Source organism: Pan troglodytes, chromosome 15 (assembly GCF_028858775.2).
Source record: "Pan troglodytes isolate AG18354 chromosome 15, NHGRI_mPanTro3-v2.0_pri, whole genome shotgun sequence".
Lineage (NCBI taxonomy): Eukaryota > Metazoa > Chordata > Mammalia > Primates > Hominidae > Pan > Pan troglodytes.
Genome location: NC_072413.2, coordinates 89,272,289 through 89,297,331, shown reverse-complemented (window position 1 = coordinate 89,297,331; position 25,043 = coordinate 89,272,289). Strand labels below are relative to the sequence as shown.

General features: G+C 51.8%; 1 protein-coding gene across 8 annotated transcripts in view; it reads left to right on the top strand.

Annotated features, from left to right (window-relative positions):
- Positions 1–22,139, top strand: part of CCDC88C (coiled-coil domain containing 88C) — a 146,721-nt gene extending 124,582 nt beyond the window's left edge. For 5 of the 8 annotated variants that reach the window (XM_016926600.4, XM_063793074.1, XM_063793072.1 and 2 more), the window contains 7 exons: positions 2,667–2,756; positions 4,447–4,685; positions 10,302–10,490; positions 12,288–12,356; positions 14,508–14,576; positions 15,597–15,886; positions 19,811–22,139. In XM_016926600.4, coding sequence (XP_016782089.4) covers positions 2,667–2,756; positions 4,447–4,685; positions 10,302–10,490; positions 12,288–12,356; positions 14,508–14,576; positions 15,597–15,886; positions 19,811–20,839 — 1,975 coding nt within the window. In that variant the 3' untranslated portion in view covers positions 20,840–22,139. Of the gene's footprint in view, positions 1–2,666; positions 2,757–4,446; positions 4,686–7,969; positions 8,146–10,301; positions 10,491–12,287; positions 12,357–12,504; positions 12,643–13,017; positions 13,157–14,507; positions 14,577–15,596; positions 15,887–19,810 lie in introns of those variants that run through there. The other 3 variants (XR_008538943.2, XM_054665791.2, XM_016926607.4) reach the window with 3 other exon arrangements.
- The last annotated feature ends 2,904 nt before the right edge of the window (positions 22,140–25,043 follow it).

Genomic DNA, 25,043 nt, shown 5'->3' with positions numbered 1-25,043 from the left:
AGGAAGGTGGGCCGTGGCAGGCAAGGGGGCAGGAAGGTGGGCCGTGGCAGGTGAGGGGGCAGGAAGGTGGGCCGTGGCAGGTGAGGGGGCAGGAAGGTGGGCTGTGGCAGGTGAGGGGACAGGAAGGTGGGCTGTGGCAGGTGAGGATGGGAAGGTGAGCTGTGGCGGGTGAGGACGGGAAGGTGGGCCGTGGCAGGTTGAGGGGACAGGAAGGTTGGCTGTGGCAGGTGAGGGGACAGGAAGGTCAGCCGTGGCAGGTGAGGATGGGAAGGTGAGCTGTGGCAGGTGAGGACGGGAAGGTGAGCTGTGGCAGGTGAGGATGGGAAGGTGGGCTGTGGCAGGTGAGGGGACAGGAAGGTCAGCCGTGGCGAGTGAGGACAGGAAGGTGGGCTGTGGCAGGTGAGGACGGGAAGGTGGGCTGTGGCAGGTGAGGACAGGAAGGTGGGCCGTGGCAGGCGAGGGGACAGGAAGGTGGACCGTGGCAGGTGAGGACGGGAAGGTGAGCTGTGGCAGGTGAGGATGGGAAGGTGGGCTGTGGCAGGTGAGGGGACAGGAAGGTCAGCCGTGGCGAGTGAGGACAGGAAGGTGGGCTGTGGCAGGTGAGGTGACAGGAAGGTGGGCTGTGGCAGGTGAGGGGACAGGAAGGTCAGCCGTGGCAGGTGAGGACAGGAAGGTGAGCTGTGGCAGGTGAGGACGGGAAGGTGGGCTGTGGCAGGTGAGGACGGGAAGGTGAGCTGTGGCAGGTGGTCTAAGTGCGGGGAATGTGCAGGAGGCACCCAGAGAGAAGGCTGGAAAAGGAGGTGGGCGCTCAGCTGTGGTAGCTTCCATGTCCAGCTAAAGATGTTGGATTCCTGGAGTTGTTTTGGAAGGGATACTAGTCTGGCAGGGCCAGGGAAGCTTCCAGAAATAGAAGGCAAGAGGACGAACCCTGGTGCCAGGAATCTCGTGGTTCAGAAGTCGAGGAATCAAGAATCTAGAGTGGTTTCTGGATCCTAGCCATGGTGGTTGGGCTGTCCTTCCACGTGATCGGGAATGGCTGGTGTTGGCGTCTGGGCAGGCATTGGTGTGCTGGCATCAGTGTGGGGAAGGCAAGAAGGGACGTGCTTGTGGTGGGACGTGGTCACTGTGGTCACGGTGAACACTGGTGTGCTATCCCAGCTCTCTGATGTAATGATGCTCCTTTGTTATTCTGTCGGCTTCACCTACGTGTCTAGGGCTGGCGTGCCACCTTCGGGAGGATGGTTTGTATGTAAAAGCACACTGTAATTGTGGGGTGGAAATGACCCTGAAGTTGGCCCTCTATAATCCTGGTGATAAAATATCGCCAGCAGAGGTTGGGCAGGTGCTAACTGGAAGAAGTATAGGAGCACTCAGGGGGATTATTTGATGACGTTTTTGCATTAGACAGTGTCTACTCCAGGCCAGTGGGTTGGCAGGCTTCCTGGGGCCTGCTCCGGGCCCTGGAGTTTGTGGGAGTCTGTGGGGCCAACCCCAGCCATGAAGCACTCAAGGCTTAAGGCTCAGCAGCACGGCCATGAGCACAGAACACCAGCACACGGATGTCGAGTCAAGGGACTGGGAGCGGAGCGTGGCTGGGGTCACTTGTTACAGGGGCTCACCTCATCGTGAGCTCTTGGGAAAGCCCTCAGTTGGGGCAGGACCTTGGCAGCTTCGAGAATGAGCTGTTACCTTTCATGTAAGGCCTCATTTTCAGACGAGGAAACCAAGGGTCTGGGCTCTCAAGACCACCCAGCGCTGAGGCATGAGTGGGCAGCAGTCCTCAGTACCATGGGCAGCGCGGCTCCGAATGCACTGCGGACGCAGCCCCGTGACTCCCTAAGTGCAAACAGAAGCTTTCTGTTTGTATGAGGAAGGCCAAGGTCTCCCCGGTAAGCAGAGGTGCCTGAGCCCGCCCAAGATTCGAGATATCTCTTTGGTCCCTGGCAGTTTTTTTGAAAAGTGGCCCAATTTCCAATATTTAGGAATCGGGAGATTTGGCTTCATCATCTGGGCATCTGGTGTCTCGGGAAGTCCGCCCCGCTGTGCCCTGGTTCATTCCCCTGTGGCAGCGGGGTCTGCCGGAGATGGCAGCACAGGCACTCACTGCAGTCCCCACTAGCGCCCCTGGTTTCTCCAGCCCTGCTGTGCTCATTAACTTCTCTTTCTGGCCCCTGAAAGCTTCTCAGTTTGCTTCTGAGTGGGAATGGGCCTGAGTCATGCATCTGACTTTGCTGAGCTGACTTGTTCAACCTCACTGCCCAGGTGTTGTTAATATGTACCCCCTGAACCCCGCCCCCTCACCACTGCGGGGTAGGTTCTGCCTGACCCCAGGAGCATCTCACGTCTTGAACAACCTGGAAGGAGAATCCTTGGGTCTTCCGAGCGTGAGTTTTCAGATTGTTAGAAGTTTGCTGCCTTGAGCTCGCTCACAGCTGAGTCCCAGGGGCTTCAGTAAATCTCAGGGTCGTAGAGCTCCCTGAACCCACGGCGCATGCCTCCATTCCCGTATTCCAAACTCAGTGACCATGACGGTGATGAGCACCCTCATCTCAATCCTGGAAAAATACCAGCCCTGGGTACACCAGGTTCCAGGCTGGGCCGATGAGTAAATCCACTTGTTTGATTTAAAACTGGATTGATAGGTTTTCTTTCTCCTGTATTCACAGAGACAAATTAAATGCCTTACGAAGACATAAGGAAAAGCTGGAAGAAAAAATCATGGATCAATACAAGTTCTATGATCCTCCTCCAAAGAAGTGAGTTGATTTAAGTGTAGTGACATAAAGACAGAACTTAAAAGCTTCCTTTTCTGTGCACAGGGTGAAAGCAGCCATCTAGGGCAGGCCCCGCACCGTCCACTGTGTGGAGGATACCTGTGCACAGATGCCTCCCACATCAGAGAGTTCAGAATCCTTCCAGCCTGCCTCTGTACTCGAGCTTGTCCTGTGAGGGGTGGCCAATGTCTGGTGACCCCAATGAGACACAGGCTTCATTTAGCTATGAGCCTTTTTTAAGGGGGCAGAGCATCCGTGGTCCTGGAGTCACTCAAGCAGGATGGCGGGGCTGCCTTGTCAGGTTTTCGTCTCAGGATTAAACGTGACCTGGACACCCATGTTCCTGTTTTGGAGAGGATGCTTGGGCAGCACACTTGGCCCAGCCCCCATGGTCTTCAAATGTGGGAACCTTTTGACCTTATGCAGATTTTTCTGGATTCACAGAACCTCAGGGTGGCTTCATGGACATGTCTCTTCCCCAGAGAGCAGCAGCTCTCCCCAAGTGGGGCTGGCCCACCCTAGCAGTGCTGCCCCTTGTCCACGGCCTAAGCCCCAGGAATTGTCCCTTCGGATTGTCCTGGCCCAGCCTTGAAGTCAAAATCACTGCAAATCCCTTGAGGTCTCTCTGGGAATCCAGAACCACAGAATTTCCGAACCTCAGTCTGTTTTTGGTTTTTGTGTGTGTGCTTATTGTTTTGTTTTGGTTTGGTTTTTGTGTGTGTGCTTATTGTTTTGTTTTGTTTTGAGACGGAGTCTCGCTGTGACATCCAGGTTGGAGTGCAATGGCACAGTCTCAGCTCACTGCAACCTCCGCTTCCCAGGTTGAAGCCATCCTCCTGCCTCACCCTCCCGAGTAGCTGGGATTACAGGCATGTGCCACCACGCCCAGCTAATTTTTGTATTTTTAGTAGAGATGGGGTTTCACCATGTTGGCCAGGCTGGTCTCGAACTCCTGACCTCAAGTTGATCCACCCACCTCAGCCTCCCAAAGTGCTGGGGTTACAGGCGTGAGCCACCATGCCTGGCCCAGAACCTCAGTCTGAATCTTCTGTTTGACACAGAAATTGAAGCCAAGATGAGAAACTGGAGTGATAATATAAATAGGTGCTGTTTAGTTTCAGAGACGGGGTGAGAGCCCAGGCAGGGTTCTCTTCATGTCACACCAGGATGCCCTCGGTGTCCAGCTCGCTGTGATGTTATTGCTTACTCTTTAAATGCACTGATTTTTAATCAAACAGCCTGCTCTCCTCTGCCCTCTCCACCTCACCCAGATTACTCAGTGCCAGGGAGGAGTCAAGGGAATGCCAGCTTATTTCACTGATTATTAACTTTAGCAGAAAATGAGATTCATGGAAATGGCTTTTTGACAGAAAAATTGCCAACTAAATTAAGCACGGCATCACTTCCTTCATCCTGGGAGACTAGAGTGGATTTCTGTCACAATGCACATGCCTCTACCATCCCCAGCCCTGTGCCAAACTGAGAATTAAGTTCTAGCTCCTGAGCCCCAGATATGATTACCATGGTCATGAGTGTCATTGTCCTGAACCCCACGTGAGTGGCCGAGCTTCCCAGACTGGGGAAGAACATCCCAGCCCATGTTAGGGAACCAGGGACCCACTGGGGGTGTGTGGGAGGGCTGGCTATGTCCTAAACATCTACTTCTAACCAGGAAGAACCACTGGATTGGAGCCAAAGCCTTAGTCAAACTCATCAAACCAAAGAAAGAGGGTTCGAGGGAACGCTTAAAATCCACCGTGGACAGCCCTCCCTGGCAGCTGGAGTCCTCAGACCCCGCCTCGCCGGCGGCCTCTCAGCTGCTCAGATCACAGGCCGAGAACCCCGACACCCCCCCACTGGGCTCCAACTGTGCAGAAGAGCGCGACGCCCACAACGGGTCTGCGGGGAAAGGTAGGGGCGGCCGTCCTGGCCGTGGTCGGGTGAGGAAGGGGGTGTCCCGAAGGGTCCCGCACCGGTGGCTGTGCACACGTGTGCAGGAACGTGCCAGGGGTGGGTGACTGCATGTGCGCCTTCTGCTTAGATGTGTTACGAGCCAAGTAGAAATTCAGCGTGGCAACCGTTTTGTCCCATAATGCTTTTGTTACTTTATTTTATATTTTATTTTAATTTTTTTGAGATGGAGTTTCACTCTTGTTGCCCAGGCTGGAGTGCAGTGATCTCAGCTCACTGCAATCTCTGCCTCCCGGGTTCAAGTGATTCTCCTGCCTCAGCCTCCTACGTAGCTGGGATTATAGGCGCCCACCACCACGCCTGGCTAATTTTTTGTATTTTTAGTAGAGACGGGGTTTCACCATGTTGGCCAGGCTGGTCTCGAACTCCTAACCTCAAGTGATCCACCCGCCTCAGCCTCCCAAACTGTTGGGATTACAGGCGTGAGCCGCCACGCCCAGCCACTTTTGTTGTTTTAGAACGAAAAGTATCATTCATCATGTAGCCGAGCAGATATCTCAATATCCAAAGCTGACATTCGTGCAGGTACCATAGAGACAAGTGACATAGCTTATTTTGGGCTGCCTCGTATGTGCCAGATTTGTAGTAAGCTGCTTTGTGCAGGGAGATCCCAGGTGCACTCAACACGTTCTCCATGTATATAAGACCTCCCGAAAGCCTTGGGTGGTTTATCTGTTACCACTTTGAAAGGTGGGTTAGGACTTCTTCAGCCTGATCTGGCCTTGTGTCCCACCAGCCATAGGACACACTGTGCCTTTTCCCTAAGGGCTGTCCTTTGGAGTTTGCCAGATGTTCTGAAACAAGAACAGGATTTCTCATCATGTGTGCTGTATTTCATCAACTCTCAGAGCCGTGAAAGCTGCACAGTTACTTTATATACCACGAGGCAATCAAATGGTACAGGGCCACCACTTCGAATTTTTCTTACGCTCTTGTTGAGCTTTTCTAAATAAGAATTCGATTTTTGTACACACACGTAAAAGGAAAATAGGACCAAGATGAGTTGGTTATGACCATGTCAGTTGTGTCACCGTGGCCACCTGGCCAGTGGTGACTGAGACATCACTGAAATTGCCTCCTAATTTCCAAGACGTTAAAGGTGTCTTAGAATCGATTAGACACAGCATTTACCTTACACATTGTTAAAATTTCAGCTTTACCTTTAAATATCATTTTGGGGAGATTATTTATCCCAGGCCTGCATCCCAAGTCATTTAAATTTTTACAAAGCACACTAGGACTTGCTGAAGACCCAGCCTATGCCTGAGACCCATGGGGTCTTGGAGGCGGAGGATATAACACTGAAGACCAGCGACAGGCTACCCTCTGAGTGTGGTGTGTGCACAAGCCTTTCAGGGGGCACATTCACAAGTACCTGTTGTGTCCCCTTCAGATGCAAAAAAAAAAAAAAAGAAAAAGAAAAAGACTTGGTTCAGTGGCTCATGCCTATAATCCCAGCACTTTGAGGGGCCAAGACAGGAGGATCACTTGAGGCCAGGAGTTTGGGACTAGCCTGGGCAACACAGGGAAACCCCCATCTCTACCAATATATATATTTTTATTTAGCCAGGTGTGGTGGCACGTACCTGTAGTCTCAGCTGCTCAGTAGACTTGAGCCCAGGAGGTCGTGGCTGCAGCGAGCTATGGTCATACCACTGTACTCCAGCCTGGGTGACAGAGTGACACCCCATCTCTAACAAAAATAATGTTCACGCACATTGTTCAGGGACTAACACACTGTCATTCTTTATGGGGATAAGATTAGACAGAGTCAGCATCGTAAGACAGGGTGAGAAAGAAAAAAATTAGAGGCCTCACATGCAAGTAAATGAGAAGCTTAACTTTTGTTAAGCTAGAGGGGTTCTGTTGCCTCAGGTTTTTATATTGGCTCCTGTTTAATTTTTGGACATTTGTCATCTCAGCTTGTATTACTCTTTAAGTGGAATTAATTAACTATAATCAGTCTGAGTTAGGAAAACTTTCAGAGAAAAAAATGCTTGACTGGTCCAAAGTGATCCGTGAGCAAGCAGGTCTGTAACCATGATCATGTTCACTAGCAGCCACCATGTCTTGGGTGCTCCCTCTGGGCCCAGCACCCTCTAACTACTTTATGTGCTTTATGCATCTCATTGAATCCTAACGACCCTATCGAGGCAGGTGGACGTGGCCTCCCCTGTGTAGAAGTGAGAAAGTGAGGCTCAGCAGTGTGAAACACTTGCTTTGGGTAAGTGGGACCCAAATGCAGGTCGGCCGCACTCCGGAGCCTGAGCTCTTAACTGCATGCACTTAACTGCATGGACTGCCTCCAGTTAAAGCTCTCTGGGTCCCTGAAGATGCCGAACAAGAGCCTAGCCCTGAACTGGCCACAAGGACACCAGCCTTGAATAAGTTGGTCCCTTATTCTGTGGTGTGAGCCACTGTGGCCACCAGGTGGTGCTGTGGAGGAAGAAATAATGGAAATCCTGGTATCAACTTTAATCCTACATCAGAAATTGGTTAGGTCGATTAATGTTACTATAAGACAGTTTAGGAAGTTAGCCCAATTGTCTGCTTTGTTAAGACACTAAAGGCTAAGGAGTGGAGGATTGGAGTGGAGGATGTATATAGAAGATCTAAAAGGAAATCATGATTCTTGGGTTGAAGGGTTTTTTTTAGTATGCAAAGGAGGTATTTAAATTATTTTAAAACTCATCCTGCCGAAAGATTATTTTAGAGATACAAAATCATTAGTGAATACTTCAGGTAGAGTATTTGATTACAGCGCCCTGAAACGGATCATTGAGTGTTCCCAAGGTCTTTGAGTGGGAACGGGAGGATTGTGTGAGCTGAGCTGTTAGGGACCCCATCATTAAAATGGATGAGTAAGAGAAGTTGGGCCCTAAATTAATAAGCATTCGTGTTTAATAATTTGGCACACTGAAACTGAAAAATCATCTAGACCATTGGCTCCTTGGGCAGTATGTAATTCTCCTCACACGCTGAGGAAATAAATTGTTGGCGTTCAGGTGCCTTTAAATTAATTGAGTCAGAGCACAGATGATTACTGAGCCCTGATTCTGGTCTTGAGTACTGTGTACTGTTTTTATCTTTCCTGGGCAAGACGGGATTCTGATTTCTTAAGTACATTTAGCTAATTTCAATTCATTTGTCATTATTGTTCATTTCATTTATTTGTGTTTTCTTTTTCCTTCCTCCTTTGGGTTATCCGATTGATAACAATTTAGCACCTCCGCGCAAAAAGAGTGCCTTTTTGAAAAGCAAAAACAAGGACAAAGACAAGTCTCCAACGACCCACCCAGCTCTCTCTAAACGCCTGCGGTTCTGGTCTTCCTCCGACATCCCATCCTCTCCTAACGAGCCTCTCTCTTTCTCCGACATTGGAGATTTCTAATCCCTTTCCTTTATCATGTGTCTGCATTGTGTACCCTCCTTCATTTCCGAAATTCAAACAAAAAAAGCCAGCATCTAAAAGGCCAGATGGCCGATAGCGGACCCCTCCTCCTGCCCCCAATTTCAAGCTTAAAGTAGCCAGCGTGGATTCTGATTTCAAAATAGAAGATGAGTTGTCACACTCCCTGGACCATTTCTTCAGCACAACACAGTTTTAGGGGGAGCCTCAGGATATACGTGCACATGTCCTTGGGCCAGGATGTCCGTACTAAGTAAGTCAAGTGGCCGTGCCCCGCTCCCGTCTCTTGCACCTGCGAGCTTATGTTTTGCCCGTGTGTCAAGCAGCACTGGCGGGTGGTTGCTGCACTTCCTAAAATGTACAGCCTCTGTCAAGTGAGGCGTTTTTTTAAGACTTATTTTTAAGCAGCTAAATTTAAAACTGCTGCCCTTTTCTCCTCTTCCTTTGTCAGAGCACTGAGTTGTGGGCCTTTTCCGGTAAGGCCCTTATAAAATGTGTTCTGTTTTGAAGGATTGATTGCTCCATTCAGGCATTTTGACTAATTGGATTGATTTTGCCCAGACAGAGTTCAGCCCAGAGTGAAGTTTTATGACTGTGCTGTGGTTTTATGACATCTTGGATGCTGAAGTTAAAACAGCAGGAGACAGAAAGAACATCAGCGCACAAATCATGCCTCGAGCAAGGGAAAATGCCAGCCGGCCAGCTAGGCCATTACCTGTGGAGCATTTCCTGTCTCTAGCCATCCCTGTACCACCTCCGTTATTTTTGTCATATCCTGATACCGTCTATGATTACCTACAAAAATATGATTACCTGCATGTTTTCCCTTACATTGATTCACAGTTTGTAGTTAAATGTATTAAAAGGAAAGATTAGTATCAGTCCTGTAAGTGGAAAACACACATATCATCATAAAAACAAGGTAATCATAAGAATAAACACATAACTACTAAAATATGAGAGTCGGTTAATGTGCCACTGACTTCATCTCATGAGCCTCGCTCTGGGAACCCTGGGCTGCCGTGGTGCCGGGTCCTCCAGACCTGCCTTCCGCGCATGCTGTTGGAATTGTGCTTTCTCTGTTCGCTGCTCATGCTAACTGTTCACTCATCTCTGCCTCCCCTATGGATCCTCATTTTAGCTTCACCTGTAGGATGACCTGTCCCGATTCATTCCACCTGTCCCGATTCATTCCACCTGTCCCGATTCAGGCAGACTTGAATCTTGCTTCTCATCAAGGTTATCTTTCAAAATCCAAATTTCCCCTTGATTTCAAATCATCAGCTCTGGGCACTTAAAACTGCACAGTGAGCCCAGACTTTGAGTGGCTGGGAGGGCAGACGGCTTGATGGGTGGAGAAGCCGAACTGCAACAGTGAGTCCTGGCTCTGCACACGGAGTGGGACGCTCTGCAAAGTGCTTTGTCAGCTCTTAGGAATGCCAGCCATGTTCATTTTTATCTTGTGTTGGGAGAGCCTATCCTCTTTCCTGTGGGGTAGTTGGTTTTATGGGCTGTTTTTCTTTTATGATTTTATATGTTTTTATTTAATTTTGACCAGAGTTTATGTTCATGGTAGAAAAGTTAGAGATTTCAGAAAAGCACAAGACACAAGGTAAAAATTTTCTTGCAGTTCGTCTCACCATGCAGAGATTAAGGCTTCCCTTTTTGAAAAAACAGAATATTGTGAGGTTAGCAATAAACTTCTATTTGAAGTCCTTAGTGAGTCCAGTTAGCAGGACCTTTGGATCCTCAGCTACAGGCTTGGATCCTTGGAAATCAGGGATTGGAGTTCTGGACAGTTACACAGGAGATGTGTCCTAGAGTGAATATGTGTGACTTTTACCAACAGTTTATCCCCTCAGGGGCTCCCTTTGTCTCCTCCCAGCCTCTCAGGGCTGGCAGTATGACCCCAGCATTAAAGCCAGAGCCATCCTCATGGGGCCTCTGACACCACCTGAAGCCAAGCCCTCTTGCCCCCACCTGCCCCGCCAGGCCCCATTTAAGTTGCAGCCCGAGAGCTGTGGCAGCCCCGCTTTTGTCTCTGTGGTCCTCGTGCCCTGCTGCCCTGCTTCTAGGCCATGGTGTGGTTTCCCAGCCTGGGTACAGGACTTGGCAGCCTCATTTCTCAATGTCCTCTTCTGCCTCAGGCCCTGGGGATCTAAAACCAAAGCGAGGCTCCCCACACAGAGGCAGCCTTGACCGCACAGATGCCTCCACCGATCTGGCCATGAGGTCCTGGCCCTCGGAGCTGGGCTCCCGGACCTGCTCAACTTCAGCCACCACTACAGCCCCTTCCAACTCCACCCCCATCGCCCGGCACCCAGGCCGCACCAAAGGTGAGTCGCAGGCCCTTCCAGAGCCATGAGCGTCGGGCCTAGTGTCCTTCCTGAAGACCCCAGGGTCTCAGAAATCAGAGAGGTTGCTCTCCCTCTCAGTCTGACAGGTGGTGAGCAGAGGGGTGAGGCTGCTGACAGGCTTTGGTGGCACAGATGCAGCTGTGCTTACCAGCCAAGGACTTTGGGCAGGAAGCCCTTCAGAGGCCCAACTGCAATGGGGCCTCAGAACCCACTGCCACCACCGGCATTCAGGAAGTGAAGGCACCAAATAGCTCCAGAAGGGAGGTGAAGGTGGGCTGAGAACCAGAGTTTGGGCTAAAATCAGGCAACTGCCATTGCCCTACCTTGGTACAAGTTTGGGGTTTTTTTCTCGAGAGAAGATAAATTATATATTTTAAATTAGTGTGTGTATTTTAAAGTTTTTGTAGAGATGTGGTCTCATCATGTTGCCCAGGCTGGTCTCAACCTCCTGGCCTCAAGCAATGCTCTTGCCTTGGCCCCCTAAAGTGCTGGAATTACAGGTGTTGAGCCACTACACCTGGCCAAGAAAGGATAGCGTCTCTGAACTGGAAGTTCACTGACACAGTTGAGGCAGGTGTCCTGTATTGAAAACAAATGGGTTCAGTGAAGGATTTAGGAACTCCCTGTCTCCAGCGTGCCAGGAGTTCACATCTTTAGGCATGAGATTAAAATATTCTTTGAGTAATCTCATTAGCCTGAGAGAGTCCCAGCAGAATGGCTCAGTCAGATCTTGCCGGGTGACACTCAAATCAGAGATAAGAGAAATGATTGCACCCAAGAAACAAGAACAGGATGCTATAAAAGAGCAACAGGGAAGGGAGAAGCATTTGGAAATTTAAAATATGCAGAGAGAAAGGAAGAGATAATGCTTAAAATGGAAAAGGGCATTCCCCTTATAATTTAAGAGATAGGAAAATATCCAAAGAAACAGCTGAAGGAGTTGAAAGTGATTGCCTTTGGGGTGTTGGAAGTCTGAGAGAGCAAGAAGGGGTTAATTTGCATAAATAAACCCACTCACCTGACTCTTGAAGCCATGGGCATGTAGAACCTTGAGTCTGAACAACAGAGCTACAGAGATAGGGTCCTGACCTCAAGGGACCCTCCCACTCCAGATATCTGTTGCAGGTGGGCATGTCACCATCTCCAAAATGGAGACCCTGTTGTCATTTTGGAGGGGACCCAGGGTCTGCTCTCAGGTAGAAACTAGCAGGATTTTGAGGCGTGGGGCATTTTCCAGTCCTCAGGGAAAGGCCAAATGCTTGATGGCCAATGGATTCCAGGTCTGTTTCTGGTCAGGAGCTGTTAGTGCAAGGGTTATTCCCCAGGAATTCAGCCTCTCCCCTCAAGGAGTAGATTCTGATTTTGCCTCTTTTTCTTCCTTCTTCCTCCTACCACCTGAAGACAACTTGACTGCTGAAAGCGAATTGCTCTCAGGGCTGGCCTCTGAGACTGGAAAGGACTCCCCAGGATACTCAATATTCAGCTCTTTTTATATCATCCTTAGGCCAGAACACGCCTTTAGTCCACACGTTCCAGCCACAGCAGAGGTGGAAGTGTGATTTAAAGGGGATGGGAATCGGGAGTGTCAGGGTTGTCCCAGCAGGAGAAACGGTGGAGGGGTAGGAGAGGCAGGTCCCAAAGGCAGCATCTGCATGCCATTCCCTCATCCCCAAGAGCTGGAACTACTGGGATCCGGGTGCCAGGCGAGGTGGCGGGGTTCCCTGTGGATGAGGCATGTTCCGTAACCGTGACTCACTAGCCTTATTTTCACCTTAGGCTATAACTCAGATGACAACCTCTGTGAGCCATCCCTGGAGTTTGAGGTCCCCAACCACAGGCAGTACGGTGAGTAGGGAGGGTGCTGTGACCTCCAGCCTGGGTTTCCAGACTGGTTTTTATCCACGGTACCTTTCCTTTAAGCTGAGTCCTGTACGGGAGTCCAACACCAAATGAAGGTGGAAATGGGGGACCCATTCTTCCTTCCCCTCCCCAGGGGGCTGAGCGTGTAGCTTCTACTTACATACCTCCAGTGGTGGGGAATTCGCTACCTCCCAAGCATCACAGTTCTGGAAGCACCGACCTCTCCTCTTCATGCCTTCAAGCACCCTTCCAGGCTGGCCAGGAAGTTCCGGTGGCCCAGGTGGGGAGCGTTCATTTCAAGAAGGTCCCTTGCTGTCCTCACTTGGCTGCAGTTGCCCATAGTAGCTCTGAGGCATATTTAGTCTTGGAAATTGTTAGAAGCACTTGTCATTGGATTCGAGCATGTTATAAATTTCTGCAGAAGGGAGACAGTAAACAGTACCTGCCTTCTCAAAAATCAAAAGCTGCTTTAGTTTAATTTTTGAAAAGCAACCCTAGAAGGGTGAGAAAATAATCCTAAAAAGACCCCTTGAAGTTTACATCGATTTCAGTTTACTTCTGAAAGGCTCAGTAAGTGTAGGAGCTGGCATCACCTCCTACCCCTATCCATGGTCTAAAAAGCTTGATGATGTTGACATTCTTACAGTCTTCTACTTGAGTAAAGAACTGTAATGAAACAATTGAACGAATGGGAGTCTTACATCTTTACACTAAGTGGAGGCTAATCCAACAGAAGAAATCTGCCTCGTGTGCTGGGTGCATCTCCCTGAGCAGCCAGATTTGCGGTCAGTCAGCTAACCATAGGAACTTTTTTCATAAATGTTCTGTTTCCTCTAGCTTCTCTTAGGAAAAAGAAGGGAAAAGGATTTGCATTGCAGTACTTGAATAAACAATGGTGCTTTTGGGCCGTTGATCGCTATCACGGTTTCCTTATACTGAAATTTACTTATTTTTTAAAGAGAGATGTGCATTTGTTTATTTCACATTTTCACTGCTCAGGGAGGGGACCGATTCTGTTTTTAGGCTATTCGCTATCACCAAGTATGTTTTTGGCTCAGTTTCAAACATGTTTGCTAGCAGATGTTTTCTGGACATCTGCTGTTTGCAGAGCACCTCAGCCCTTGGAACCAGGTGCCCTGTGGACCCAGGAAACCTGAGTGAACTTGCCTTGGTGGCACAGTGAGCAGGAACCCCAGGTGTCTCTTCTGCAGGCTCCTGAGGTGGCTCAGCTCAGCACCTGCTGGGTGCTGGGGGTGGCAGGGACAACTGAAATGCCGTCCCTGCCGCGGGGGTTCATAGCACAGCAGCGTAGACATGTTTGCTCTCGAGATAGGGCCGCTGGAGGAGTGGCCCAGGAGAGGTGTGCAGGCCCTGGAAGGGATGGCCTGCCCTCTGTAGGGAATGGTGCCAGCCTTCCTGAAAGTCTGCAGTGGGGTGGCATGGCAGAGCCACACTCAGGCAAGCACCTATTGTGGCCAGGTGGGCAGGTGCCCTCAGCACCATAAACCTTGATTTTTTTCCTTTGGGGCAGATGTAAATTTGAGGCAAATGACACAAGCTGAAGAATAGCAAATGTCCAGGAGAAGGGAGTGCCCCCTTCCTTCCCAGGCCCCTGGCACCTGCTCCCTGTGGGTCCCCTGACGTGACACCTCCCTGGTTACAGGTGCATGCCCTTACATGTGCGCACACATGGCCCTGAACGGCCCTCATCTCTCTTCCCGTGGCCTCGGCTGTCCACGTGTTCCAGAAAGCTCTGTGCAGTAATAGAGGAGGGCCCCCCGCAACCTCAACCTCTGGTTCACCCAGCACAGCCTTTTTTTGGTCTGCCCTCTATACTGGCGTTCTGTGTGAGATTTCCTTTGTGAAGTTGTTTGAAGCTGCAGCCCCAGGCCTCATAAATGTAGATAAGCAGAGTTATCATCTGTTGATGGCTGCTTGTGCTGTGCCCAGCACTCGGTTGGTGAAGTGAGGCTTCCTCACTGGAGCACAGAGGGAGTCCCAGAGCTCCTCCTTCCTGAGGGCGTTGGGCTTAGCTTTGGCACAGGATTGTTTTGCTGCATCGTTTTTCTCAGATGGCTCATCTGGGATATACCTGGTCATTGGCTTTTTAATTTTAACACTGCCATTTCCTTTCAGTGTCGCGGCCAAGTAGCTTAGAGAGCAGTAGAAACACATCCAGCAACAGCTCACCTCTTAACCTAAAAGGTAAGTCTTGTGCTTCTGTGTACTTTTAAAAATTGATTTGGGCCAGGCACAGTGGCTCACGCCTATAATCAGCACTTTGGGAGGCCCAAGCAGGTGGATCGCTTGAGCCCAGGAGTTAGAAACCAGCCTGGGAAACATGGCAAAACCCCATCTCTAAAAAAATAAAAAATTAGCTAGGCGTGGTGGCACATGCCTGTGGTCCCAGCTACTCAGGAGGCTGAGGCGGGAGGCTCGCTCGAGCCTGGGAGGTCAAGGCTGTAGTGGGCTGTGATCATGCTACTGCATTCCAGCCTGAAAAACAGAAGTGAGACCCTATCTCAGAAAAAAAAAAAAAAAAAAAAAGTGTATTTGGTGGTTTGGCTCTGGGGTCATATTACTATAATTTTTAAAATACATGACTAGGGGTTTCAAATGCATTCTGACGCATTCAGAGGCCACACAGTACAGTTTCAGGCACAGGCTGGGAGTTAGAATGGGTTGGGGTTCAGCTCCCTTCTCCCCCGAGCAGCACTGAGAATGCAGGCATGTCACAGGTCCCGAGTCTCATTTACTTCATCTGAAGAATGGGGAGAGTAACACTAGTTCCATTCTACTGTGGCCACAGAACAAATGTGGAGGATTTTGATTCTCGGAACATGTATGGTTTGTGTTAGGGACAGAATGGGGTCTTTCTTCATGAACCTTCCCTGTACATTTAGCCCCTAGCACATAGCAGGTGCTGAATAAGCTTTGAATACGTGCATGAGCGAGCGCTGACAAGGGCAGTGCCTTACAGCCAGTAATAACTTAAACTTCAGCAGAAGCTTTCCACTTTTATCTCAAAAGTATTTTGTTTTTAAAGCCAAAGTGAAATTCAAAAGGAGTCCAGACTTTCAGCCTGGTGGGAATAAGCCCTGGGTTTTCGGGCAAGGGATTTACTCTGATAGTTTGAAGTGGGCAAAGGCAGCACGAAGCCTCTAGAAGCCACCAGAGGGCTGCCAAGACTGATGAGGGTCCTCTGTCTCCTGCCCTGACACCCAGGCTCCTCCGAGCAGCTCCATGGCCGGTCTGAGAGCTTCAGCAGCGAAGACCTGATCCCCAGCAGGGACCTGGCCACTTTGCCCCGGGAAGCCAGCACACCGGGACGCAACGCCCTCGGCCGCCACGAGTACCCCTTGCCTCGGAACGGGCCTCTCCCACAGGAGGGTGCCCAGAAGAGGGGCACAGCCCCTCCCTACGTCGGAGTGCGGCCCTGCTCGGCCTCCCCCAGCAGTGAGATGGTCACCTTGGAGGAGTTTCTGGAGGAGAGCAACCGCAGCTCCCCCACCCATGTGAGTGATCCGGACACGGACTTGGCCCGTCTCTCTTCCCTCTCTGTCTCTTCCTGGCTCAAGATCATAGCTGCAGAAAGGATGGGGTGGGGGTGGCGTGGCCTAGGCACAGGACTGGCTTGGACATGAGAGGCTGACTAGAGCACTAGCTGACAAGTCACCGCAAGCCAGCCGCCAGCCCCGACCCTGGAGGCTGCTCTCCCCTGGGTCTGGGAAGTGAGCTGGCAGAGCTTGTGGCCCGCACCAAGGGTGCGTGGCCAGCACCTGACTTACAGGGCTAGGATCTCACACTGGGTTTCATGGCAGAGCTCTGAGTACCCGCTTACCCTGCATTTTCTCCAGCAGGGATTGGCAAACTTTCAAGGACCTTGAAAGGGCCAGAGAGGAATGATTTTAGGCTTTCTGGGTTTCACAGTCTCTGTTGTAGCTACTCAATTCTGCCACATTCGAGAAAGCAAACACTTGATCCTATGTCAATAGATGGACATGGCTGACATCCGATAAAGCTTTACTTATGGACACTGACATTTGAATTTCATATGATTTTCGCATGATGTGAAATACGTTTTTACAAAATTTCTTTTTGACCAATTAAAAATGTAGCAACTGGCCAGATGCAGTGGCTCACGCCTGTAATCCCAGCCTTTGGGAGGCCAAGGTGGGCAGATCACCTGAGTCCAGGAGTTTGAGACCAGCCTGGCCACCATCTCTACAAAAAATACACCCGTCTCTACAAAAGATAAGTAGAGTTGTAGAGACACTTGTCTCTACAAAAAATACAAAAATTAGCCGGGCCTTGTGGCAGGCGCCTTTAACCCCAACTACTCGGGAGGCTGAGGCAGGAGAATCATTTGAAACCGGGAGGCGGAGGTTGCAGTAAGCTGAGATTGCACCACTGCACTCCGTCTTGAGCGACAGAGCGAGACTCTGTCTCAAGAAAAAATAAAATAAAAATGTAGCAACTATTCTCACAGGATATACAAAAACAGGCGGCTAGCTGGATTTGGCCCCAGCTCTGCAGCTCTTCACCCTAAACGCTGCCTGTTGACAACCTCCTGCCACCTCTGTAGGTCTTCGTTTAGCTTTTTTGAAGCTGCACATAACGTCTTTAAAGTGCGCTGAGTTTTGTCACGTGAGCTGTTGGGTTACTGAGTGAGTGAAGTTCACTGTCTGCAATTGAGCCCTTTTGAGGATTCTTAAAACTTCAGTCTTTTTCAGTCTTTCCATCTCATTCCCCTTAAAGAAACACATTTGGACTTTGTCTAGCTCTCTGGTAAACCCTGTGACCTGCATTACTAGGGCACAGTGACACAGAAAAGAAAGTGTGTGTTTGGTAGATATTTATTGAGCCACCTGCAGTCTTATGTTTAGCAGTATGCATGGTGCCTGCTCTTGGAAAGCAAAGCAAACCAGTTCATCAGCAGGTTTTCTTTGCCTGCATGTGCTGTGCCCAGCCTTGCAGTTGACACGAGAGAAATATAAAACATGGCCCTGGCCTTCCTTCATTTAAACATTTCTCTTTCCCAAGCACTTACTCTGTGCAAGGAGCTGGAGAAGCCAAAGCTGGAGAAAAACAAAGGAGGGCCTGCCCTCGAGAAGTTAGTGGTCTAATGTTGTGGTTCTCAAACTCAGGCGTGCGTTTGAATCGTCCGGGGGCCTTGCCAGACCGCAGAACCCATCCCCTGAGTTTCTGAATCAATGGGTCTGAGGTTGGGCTCGCTGAGAATTTGCATCTTTATAAATTCCAGATAATGGTCTTGCGGCTGGGTCGGCACCATGGTTTAAGAACCACTGGTCTAGGCCAAGCGGTGGCTCATGCCTGTCATTCCAGCACTTTGGGAGGCTGAGGTTGGTGGATCACTTGAGGTCAGGCGTTCGAGACCAGCCTGGCCAACATAGTGAAACCCCATCTCTACTAAAGATACAAAAATGAACCGGGTCATGGTGGTGGGTGCCTGTGATTCCAGCTACTCGGGAGGTTGAGGCAGGAGAATCTCTTGAACCTGAGAGGCTCAGGTTGCAGTGAACCGAGATTGTGCCACTGCACTCCAGCCTGGGCAACACAGTGAGACTCTGTCTCCAAAAAAAAAAAAAAGAACTGCTGGTCTAATGGACTGAACAAGAACACTCCAGAAATTGGGGGCGCCTACAGCTGGAAGGCTTTCCTTCTCAGTCTTTTTTTGTTATATGCCCCTTATGATGCTTTCCTTTCCCTTTGGAGATCTGGCAGGCAGGTCCTGAGCAAGGAGTGGGGCCCCTCCCTGCTCAGCTCAGACTGGTCTTCACAGTCCCCATTCCCTATGCCCTGTACTGTTACCTTTCCATTTTTAGCTTAAATGAGACCAAAACAGTCTGGCTGTAGCAGTTTCTGTTGAAAGCTGATGTCTGGCATGCAGCGAGCCAGCCCCCTCTGTCTGCCTGGGATATTTAACCCCCTACCCCTGACACACCTGACTTCCCTCCTGGTACCCCTGACACACAAGGCCCCTAATGTATACAGGGGCTTCCCATCCCAGGGAAATGACAACCGTATGCCCACCGCGCCCCCACTCTCTGGGCGTCGATGATGCAGGGAGGGCGTGTCACAAGATGGGGCTCCCTGCGTGGCCAGGAAGGGTGGGTATCAAAGGCTCTGAGGTGTGCAGGGAGGAGCCTGGTGGAGTGGAAAGCAGCTCTAGAGTCAGGCAGCCACAGGCTTTCATCTGGGTCTGCCTCTCTGGACGCATGGCCTGCCAAACCTCCGTGACCTGTTTCTTTTACCTTGACACAGCCTTTCAACAACCTTGCAAGGTCATTTTGAGAATTAAATGAGTTTCTTTGCAGTTATACGTGTGGTTCCCAGAACAGCACATGGCCCCACAGGTGATGAAAGGTACCTGTGGATATCACGGGTCTTACTGGACGCCCACCCAAGATGTGTAGCGTCAAACTAGCATAAAACAGCAGATGCATCTCTGTCCAGTGGCACCATGTCCAGATGTTTGTGTGGGACAGGAGTTGCTGGCAGGTGCAGATGGCTCCTGAGCTACCAACCCGCCTTCAGGCTGACACCTGCCGGCCTCTCATCCCCCATGAACTCACTTCTCTTCCTCTTCATCCATGTCAGCCTCAGGAGAAGCTAGGCTTGCAGAAGGCTGCAGTTCCTGAGCGGGGCCATAGACCCTTGCCTCCGTGGTTCTGCCTATTCCCAAGGTGGTGGCAAATGACACCTGCTCCCTGGGCAGGGGAAGCACAGCCCGGGCAGCAGCTTCGCAGGGACAGTGTGGCGGCTGGGACTTCCTGGTGTCTTTATTTCCCTGTGCAGCCCCACCATTCCCCCTTCTGGACCCTCGCGGACCCCATTTGTACCTCTCTGTCCCCCGCCCCCTCCCATCCCCATTCTGCCTCTCTCTTCTCTTTCTCGGGCCCAGAGAGAGGTCTGAGTGGCAGTGAAGGTTCCGGCGTTTCAAGAGCTGCTCTTGTTCCTCTTGCTCTCAGTGGTGCAAGGTGAAGTCCTTATGATGTCCCGGGGTGACCGGGGAAGGAAGGCCCTGCTCACATCCGCCAGCGTTCTAGTTCCTGCTGTGCTTGGTGGAAACCAGACAGACCGAAGCAGTCGGCTATAGTCGAGGTTTCTGGGAAACTTACTCACTTTGTAGGAAGTCATTTCCCTCTCTGGGTCTGTTTCCTTATCTGTAAAGTTAGGGGGTTGCCTGGGGGGAATCTGGGGTTCTTTCCTGGTGGTCCCATGCTGCCTCAGCCACCCTCACCATCCTGCCCAGGGCTGGTGTGTGTGGTGGAGGTGGCACATGTGCCTCGGAAAAGGCAGGCAGGAACTGCAGTCCCAGCCACGTGGGCTGCTCGGGGGCGTCCTGCGCAGGAGGAGGCTCCGAGGACCCACCCAACCCTCATGCCCACCTCCAACCTTCACTCTCTTCTCCGTAGGACACTCCCAGTTGCCGGGATGACCTGCTGAGTGACTACTTCCGAAAGGCCAGCGATCCCCCAGCCATCGGAGGCCAACCAGGACCACCTGCCAAGAAAGAAGGGGCCAAGATGCCCACCAACTTTGTGGCCCCCACCGTCAAAATGGCCGCCCCCACCTCGGAGGGGAAGCCGCTGAAGCCCGGGCAGTACGTAAAGCCAAACTTCAGACTGACTGAGGCCGAGGCCCCACCCAGCATGGCCCCGAGACAGGCCCAGCCTCCCCAGAGCCTGTCTCTGGGCAGACCCCGGCAGGCTCCGGTGCCCCCAGCTTCCCATGCACCTGCCAGCCGCAGTGCCTCCTTGAGCCGGGCCTTCAGCCTGGCCTCAGCTGACCTTCTCCGGGCCAGCGGGCCAGAGGCCTGCAAACAGGAGTCCCCTCAGAAGCTGGGGGCTCCTGAGGCCTTAGGGGGCAGAGAGACAGGCAGCCACACCCTGCAAAGCCCCGCACCCCCCAGCTCCCACAGCCTGGCCCGGGAGCGGACCCCACTTGTGGGAAAGGCTGGCAGCTCCTGTCAGGGCCCAGGTCCCCGCAGCCGGCCGCTGGACACGAGGCGCTTCTCCCTGGCTCCCCCAAAGGAGGAGAGGCTGGCCCCCCTGCATCAGTCTGCCACAGCCCCCGCCATTGCCACTGCAGGTGCTGGTGCTGCTGCTGCTGGCAGTGGCAGCAACTCCCAGCTCCCGCACTTCTCACCTGCTGCAGCCCCGGCTGCCAGGACCAAGCCCAAGGCGCCCCCACGCTCAGGGGAGGTGGCCACCATCACCCCTGTCCGGGCAGGGCTCAGCCTCTCAGAGGGAGACGGGGTCCCGGGGCAGGGCTGCAGTGAGGGGCTCCCGGCCAAGAGCCCAGGTCGGTCTCCCGATTTGGCTCCCCACCCCGGCCGGGCCCTGGAGGACTGCAGTCGAGGGAGCATCTCAAAGAGCAGTCCGGCCTCCCCGGAGCCCGGTGGGGATCCGCAGACCGTGTGGTATGAGTACGGCTGCGTGTGACTGTCTCGTGGTTGAGCTCGCAAACCTGAAAACTACTGACGCGCCTTCCGACTCTCACGGCCTTTTCTCTTGCTTGCCTGCGGTGCCAGGAGAGGGTTTGGAATGAGGAAAGGGGTTCCCACGCATTTCTGCTGTTTGTTCTGTGAATGGAAACACTGTGCCAAGCCCCAAGAGGATTACGCTTCCAGGTGTGTAACGTGTTTTCTGTGTCTGCCGCTTCCAGCAGCTGATATCTTTGGAACAAATCCACGTCAGCATGGGGACCAATTAGGATGCAATGACAAACTGACTTCCCCCAAAGCAGACACTACTCCAGTATGTCCCAGTAGAACACTCATTTGCAATGTGTTGAGCTCCGTTAAGCACACACACACTCACACAACAGGCTCACGAGGCTCAGGCCTGGCGGGTCAAAAAGCCCACTCCCTCTCCCAAAGGCCACTGGATCCCAGGAGAAGCCCAGACTGGCGATACTACAAAGGTCTCCAGGGCCTGGCAGACCCCCGAGTCAGGCCTGCTGTTAAAAAGTGAGAGTGCTGCTGTTCCATTCCTGGGGTCCCAAGCACTTCCCTTTACCCCAGGACCCAGGGCAGCCTGCAGGGCAGCTGGCGGTGGCCTTGGCCATTTGCCCCCAGCCTCCAGCTGGCTCCTGAGCTCTGCACCAGGGGGTTTGGGGACCACACAGGCACCTGCCTTCCTAGATTTCCCTGGCTCACTTTTCTGCAAACACTGGATCTGCCAGGCCTGGGGATTGGGGGGCAGGAAAGAGGCCCCCATCCAGCCCCCTCCAGGCCAGTGTGCACAGTGCACCGAGGAGGGGTCACCCGCACAGAGCGAGGTGCAAGCTCGATGTGTAACCTGGCTGCGGCACCCGACATCCCCAGTCTCGGGGTGTTGATTTATTTCTGAATAACTTTTTGGGTATAGAAACCAATTTTTTTTAATATATGACATGTATATGTACACACTCATGTGAAATATGTATACTTTGGGGGGATCTATTTATGTTCCAGTGGGAGTCACTCTCTTCTGTCGGGAATCTTATCTGCTGCTTTGTGTCTTTGGTCAGATTCCTGACAATTTAGTTTCCTGTTGTAAAGGTGCTTTTCCTGGGGTGAACTAAATCTATTGATTTTTTTTTAAGATTTTTTTTTCCTTTTGATTTAATATACTGAGAAAGAAATGGGAGACTTTTGAATGTTAACAAGATCCATTTTAGGAGTGTTTGGGGTTGTGTATTAAATAGCCATTCGTTCTGCAACTCAAGGACAGGATTGTAATAAAATGGAATGGAACCGAAGTGCGTTCTGGCTTTCCTCACTGCACATTGTTAACATCGGGTGGGCCCCTGGGGACTTGGGGCTCCCTGCGCCCCTCCTTATGCACCCCTCCCTCTGCTCCCCTCCCTCTGTGCCCCTGCACCACTCCCTCTGTGCCCCTCCACCCCTCCCTCTGTGCCCCTCCACCCCTCCCTCTGCACCCCTCCCTCTGCGCCCCTCCACCCGCCCTCTGCGCCCCTCCACCCCCCCTCTGCACCGCTCCCGCTACACCCCTCCCTCTGCGCCCCTCCACCCCCCCTCTGCACCGCTCCCGCTACACCCCTCCCTCTGCGCCCCTCCACCCCTCCCTCTGCACCCCTCCCTCTGCATCCTTACCTCTGTGCCCCTCCCTCTGCGCCCCTTCACCCCTCCCTCTGCACCCCTCCCCCTGCACGCCGGGGACCCTTCCTCCACAGTTGGAATCCACCACTTTCCTTGCCACTAGGTGGGGGAAGCTGTTACACATGCAACCAGAGACAGATGTGAAGGACAAAGATTTCCTGTAAGGTGACAGCTTTCCACCCCTCCCCAGGTGTGTTTAAGTTGGCATCAATTGAATCCTATTTTATTTGTTTTTCTAATGGGTCACCACCACCACAGGGGGCATGCAATGGGCTGGAGACCAGTCTGGGCAACATAGCAAGACATTGTCTACAAAAGATAGAAAAATTAGCCAGGCGTGGTGGTGTATACCTGCAGTCCCAGCTACTCGGGAGGCTGAAGACAGAGGATCTCTTAAGCCCAGGGATGTTGAGGCTGCAGTGAGCAGTGATGGTGCCACTGCACTCTAGCCTGGGAGACAGAGTGAGGCCCTGTCTCAAAAAAATAAAATAAAATAGCAGGGTGTGGTGGTGTGCACCTGTAGTCCCAGCCACTAGGGAGGCTGAGGCGGGAGGATCACTTGAGCCCCAGCAGCCGAGGCTGCAGTGAACCAGGACTTGTGCCTCTGCACTCCAGCCTGGGCGACACAGCAAGACCCCGTCTCAAAAATAATTGAAGAATCCCATTTTGCTATGGCGTTCATCTCACGTGGTGACAGGAGCTCAGCCTGAAGGGGCTCCTTAGGATTTTCCCAAGGCTACTCAACCAGTAAATGCTGGATCTGGAATTTGGACCTTAGGGGCCGAAGATACTGAAATCGGATGCATGGTGGGGGGAGGAAGAGAGGGAAGGAGGAGGCATGAAAATGGCCACACCCGACCAAGGTTCTTCTGATGTTTTTCTGTCCAGCTGCTGCCTCAGTGTCTCCTTCCTTCTCACCAAGCCTATTTTTTGGCTCTCTCCTCTCGCCTCCTTGCCCATTCTCCCCGAGGCTCTGCAATCTGTCCTTGTATCTGGCCACTCCACAGAAACTGCCATCCATGCTGTTTTGAGCCAGACTGAGCGGTGGCCACCCGCAGTCTTCATCCTGTGTGGCCTTTGCAATACTTGACAGCTGGCCAGGCACTTCTTGGCACCCTTAGCCTCTGCTGCACGCTTCTTTGTCCCTCTGGGACAGCTCTGTGCTGCCTGCTCCTTCGTCCCTTCATTCATCCCTCCCGGGGACATCAGGGCTGCGGGCAGAGCCCTGGATTCTGCCTCCACCACTCTCCTGTCGTGCATTCCCCCTGCAGGCCTGACCCCACCCTCCCTACAAAGGGAGTGCTTGTGGAGGTGACCTCCAGCCCAGCGTCTCCTGACCTTCAGGCCGGGACTGCTGCCCTCATCAACCCAGCTCCCCTGTTCCCAGGACCATCTCTGCAGCCTCAGGAGCCTGAGATTCGAGCTGGACCCCTCCTTTCCTCACATCCCACATTTCACATGTCACATCCTGGACCTGAGGGTGGGGTGGGAATCTGGGCCGCTCCCCTCTGCCAGCTGTCTCTGCCCTAGTTCATACCCTCCCGCCGACTGGTCCCGCTGCCTCAGGCTCTCCCCCTACTCTTCCATCCACTCCAGCCGGCTTTTGGTCCCATTGGTCCCGCGGGAGAGCTCCTGCCAAGGTCGCTAATCCAGAGGCAACTTCTCAGCCCTCGTCACTTCTCAGGAGGTGCCCTGACTCAGGGACCTTCCTATTTATAACACTCCCCTCCACATTGGCCACACTTGCGAGCAGCGCAAGGTCAGGCATAACCAGGTCCACACATGTGTGTCTTTCCACAAGGTCAGACTTTTATTGATGCTGTTTCGTTTCTTTCCTTCTTTCTTTCTTTCTTTTTTTTTTTTTTTTTTTTTGAGACAGAGTTTCGCTTTTGTTGCCCAGGCTGGAGTGCAATGGCACAGTCTCAGCTCACTGCATCCTCCACCTCCTGGGTTCAAGCGATTCTCCTGCCTCAGCCTCCTGAGTAGCTGGGATTACAGGTGCCCACCACCACGCCCGGCTAATTTTTGTATTTTTAGTAGAGACGGGGTTTCACCATGTTGGCCAGGATGGTCTCAAACTCCTGACTTCAGGTGATCTGCCCACCTCGGCCTCCCAAAGTGCTAGGATTACAGGCGTGAGCCACCACGCCCGGCCTCTTTTACTTATTTTTACATGTACAATAACTTATTTTTGACTGTAGTCATCCTCTTGTGCTATCAAATACTAGGTCTTATTGTATCTAACTATATGTTTGTTCCCATTAACCATCCTCACTCCCCTCCCACCCCATTACCCTGCCCAGCCTCTGGTAACCATCCTTCTACTCTCAACCTCCATGAGTTTAGTTGTTTTCATTGTTAGCTCCCTCAAATAAGTAAGGACAGGTGAAGTTTCTCTTTCTGTGCCTGGCTTATTTCACTTAACATAATGAGCTGTAGTTCCATCCATGTTGCAGATGACAGCATCTCATTCTTTTTTATGGCTGAGTAGTTCTCCGTTGTGTATATATGCCACATTTTCTTCATTCATCTGTTGATGGACA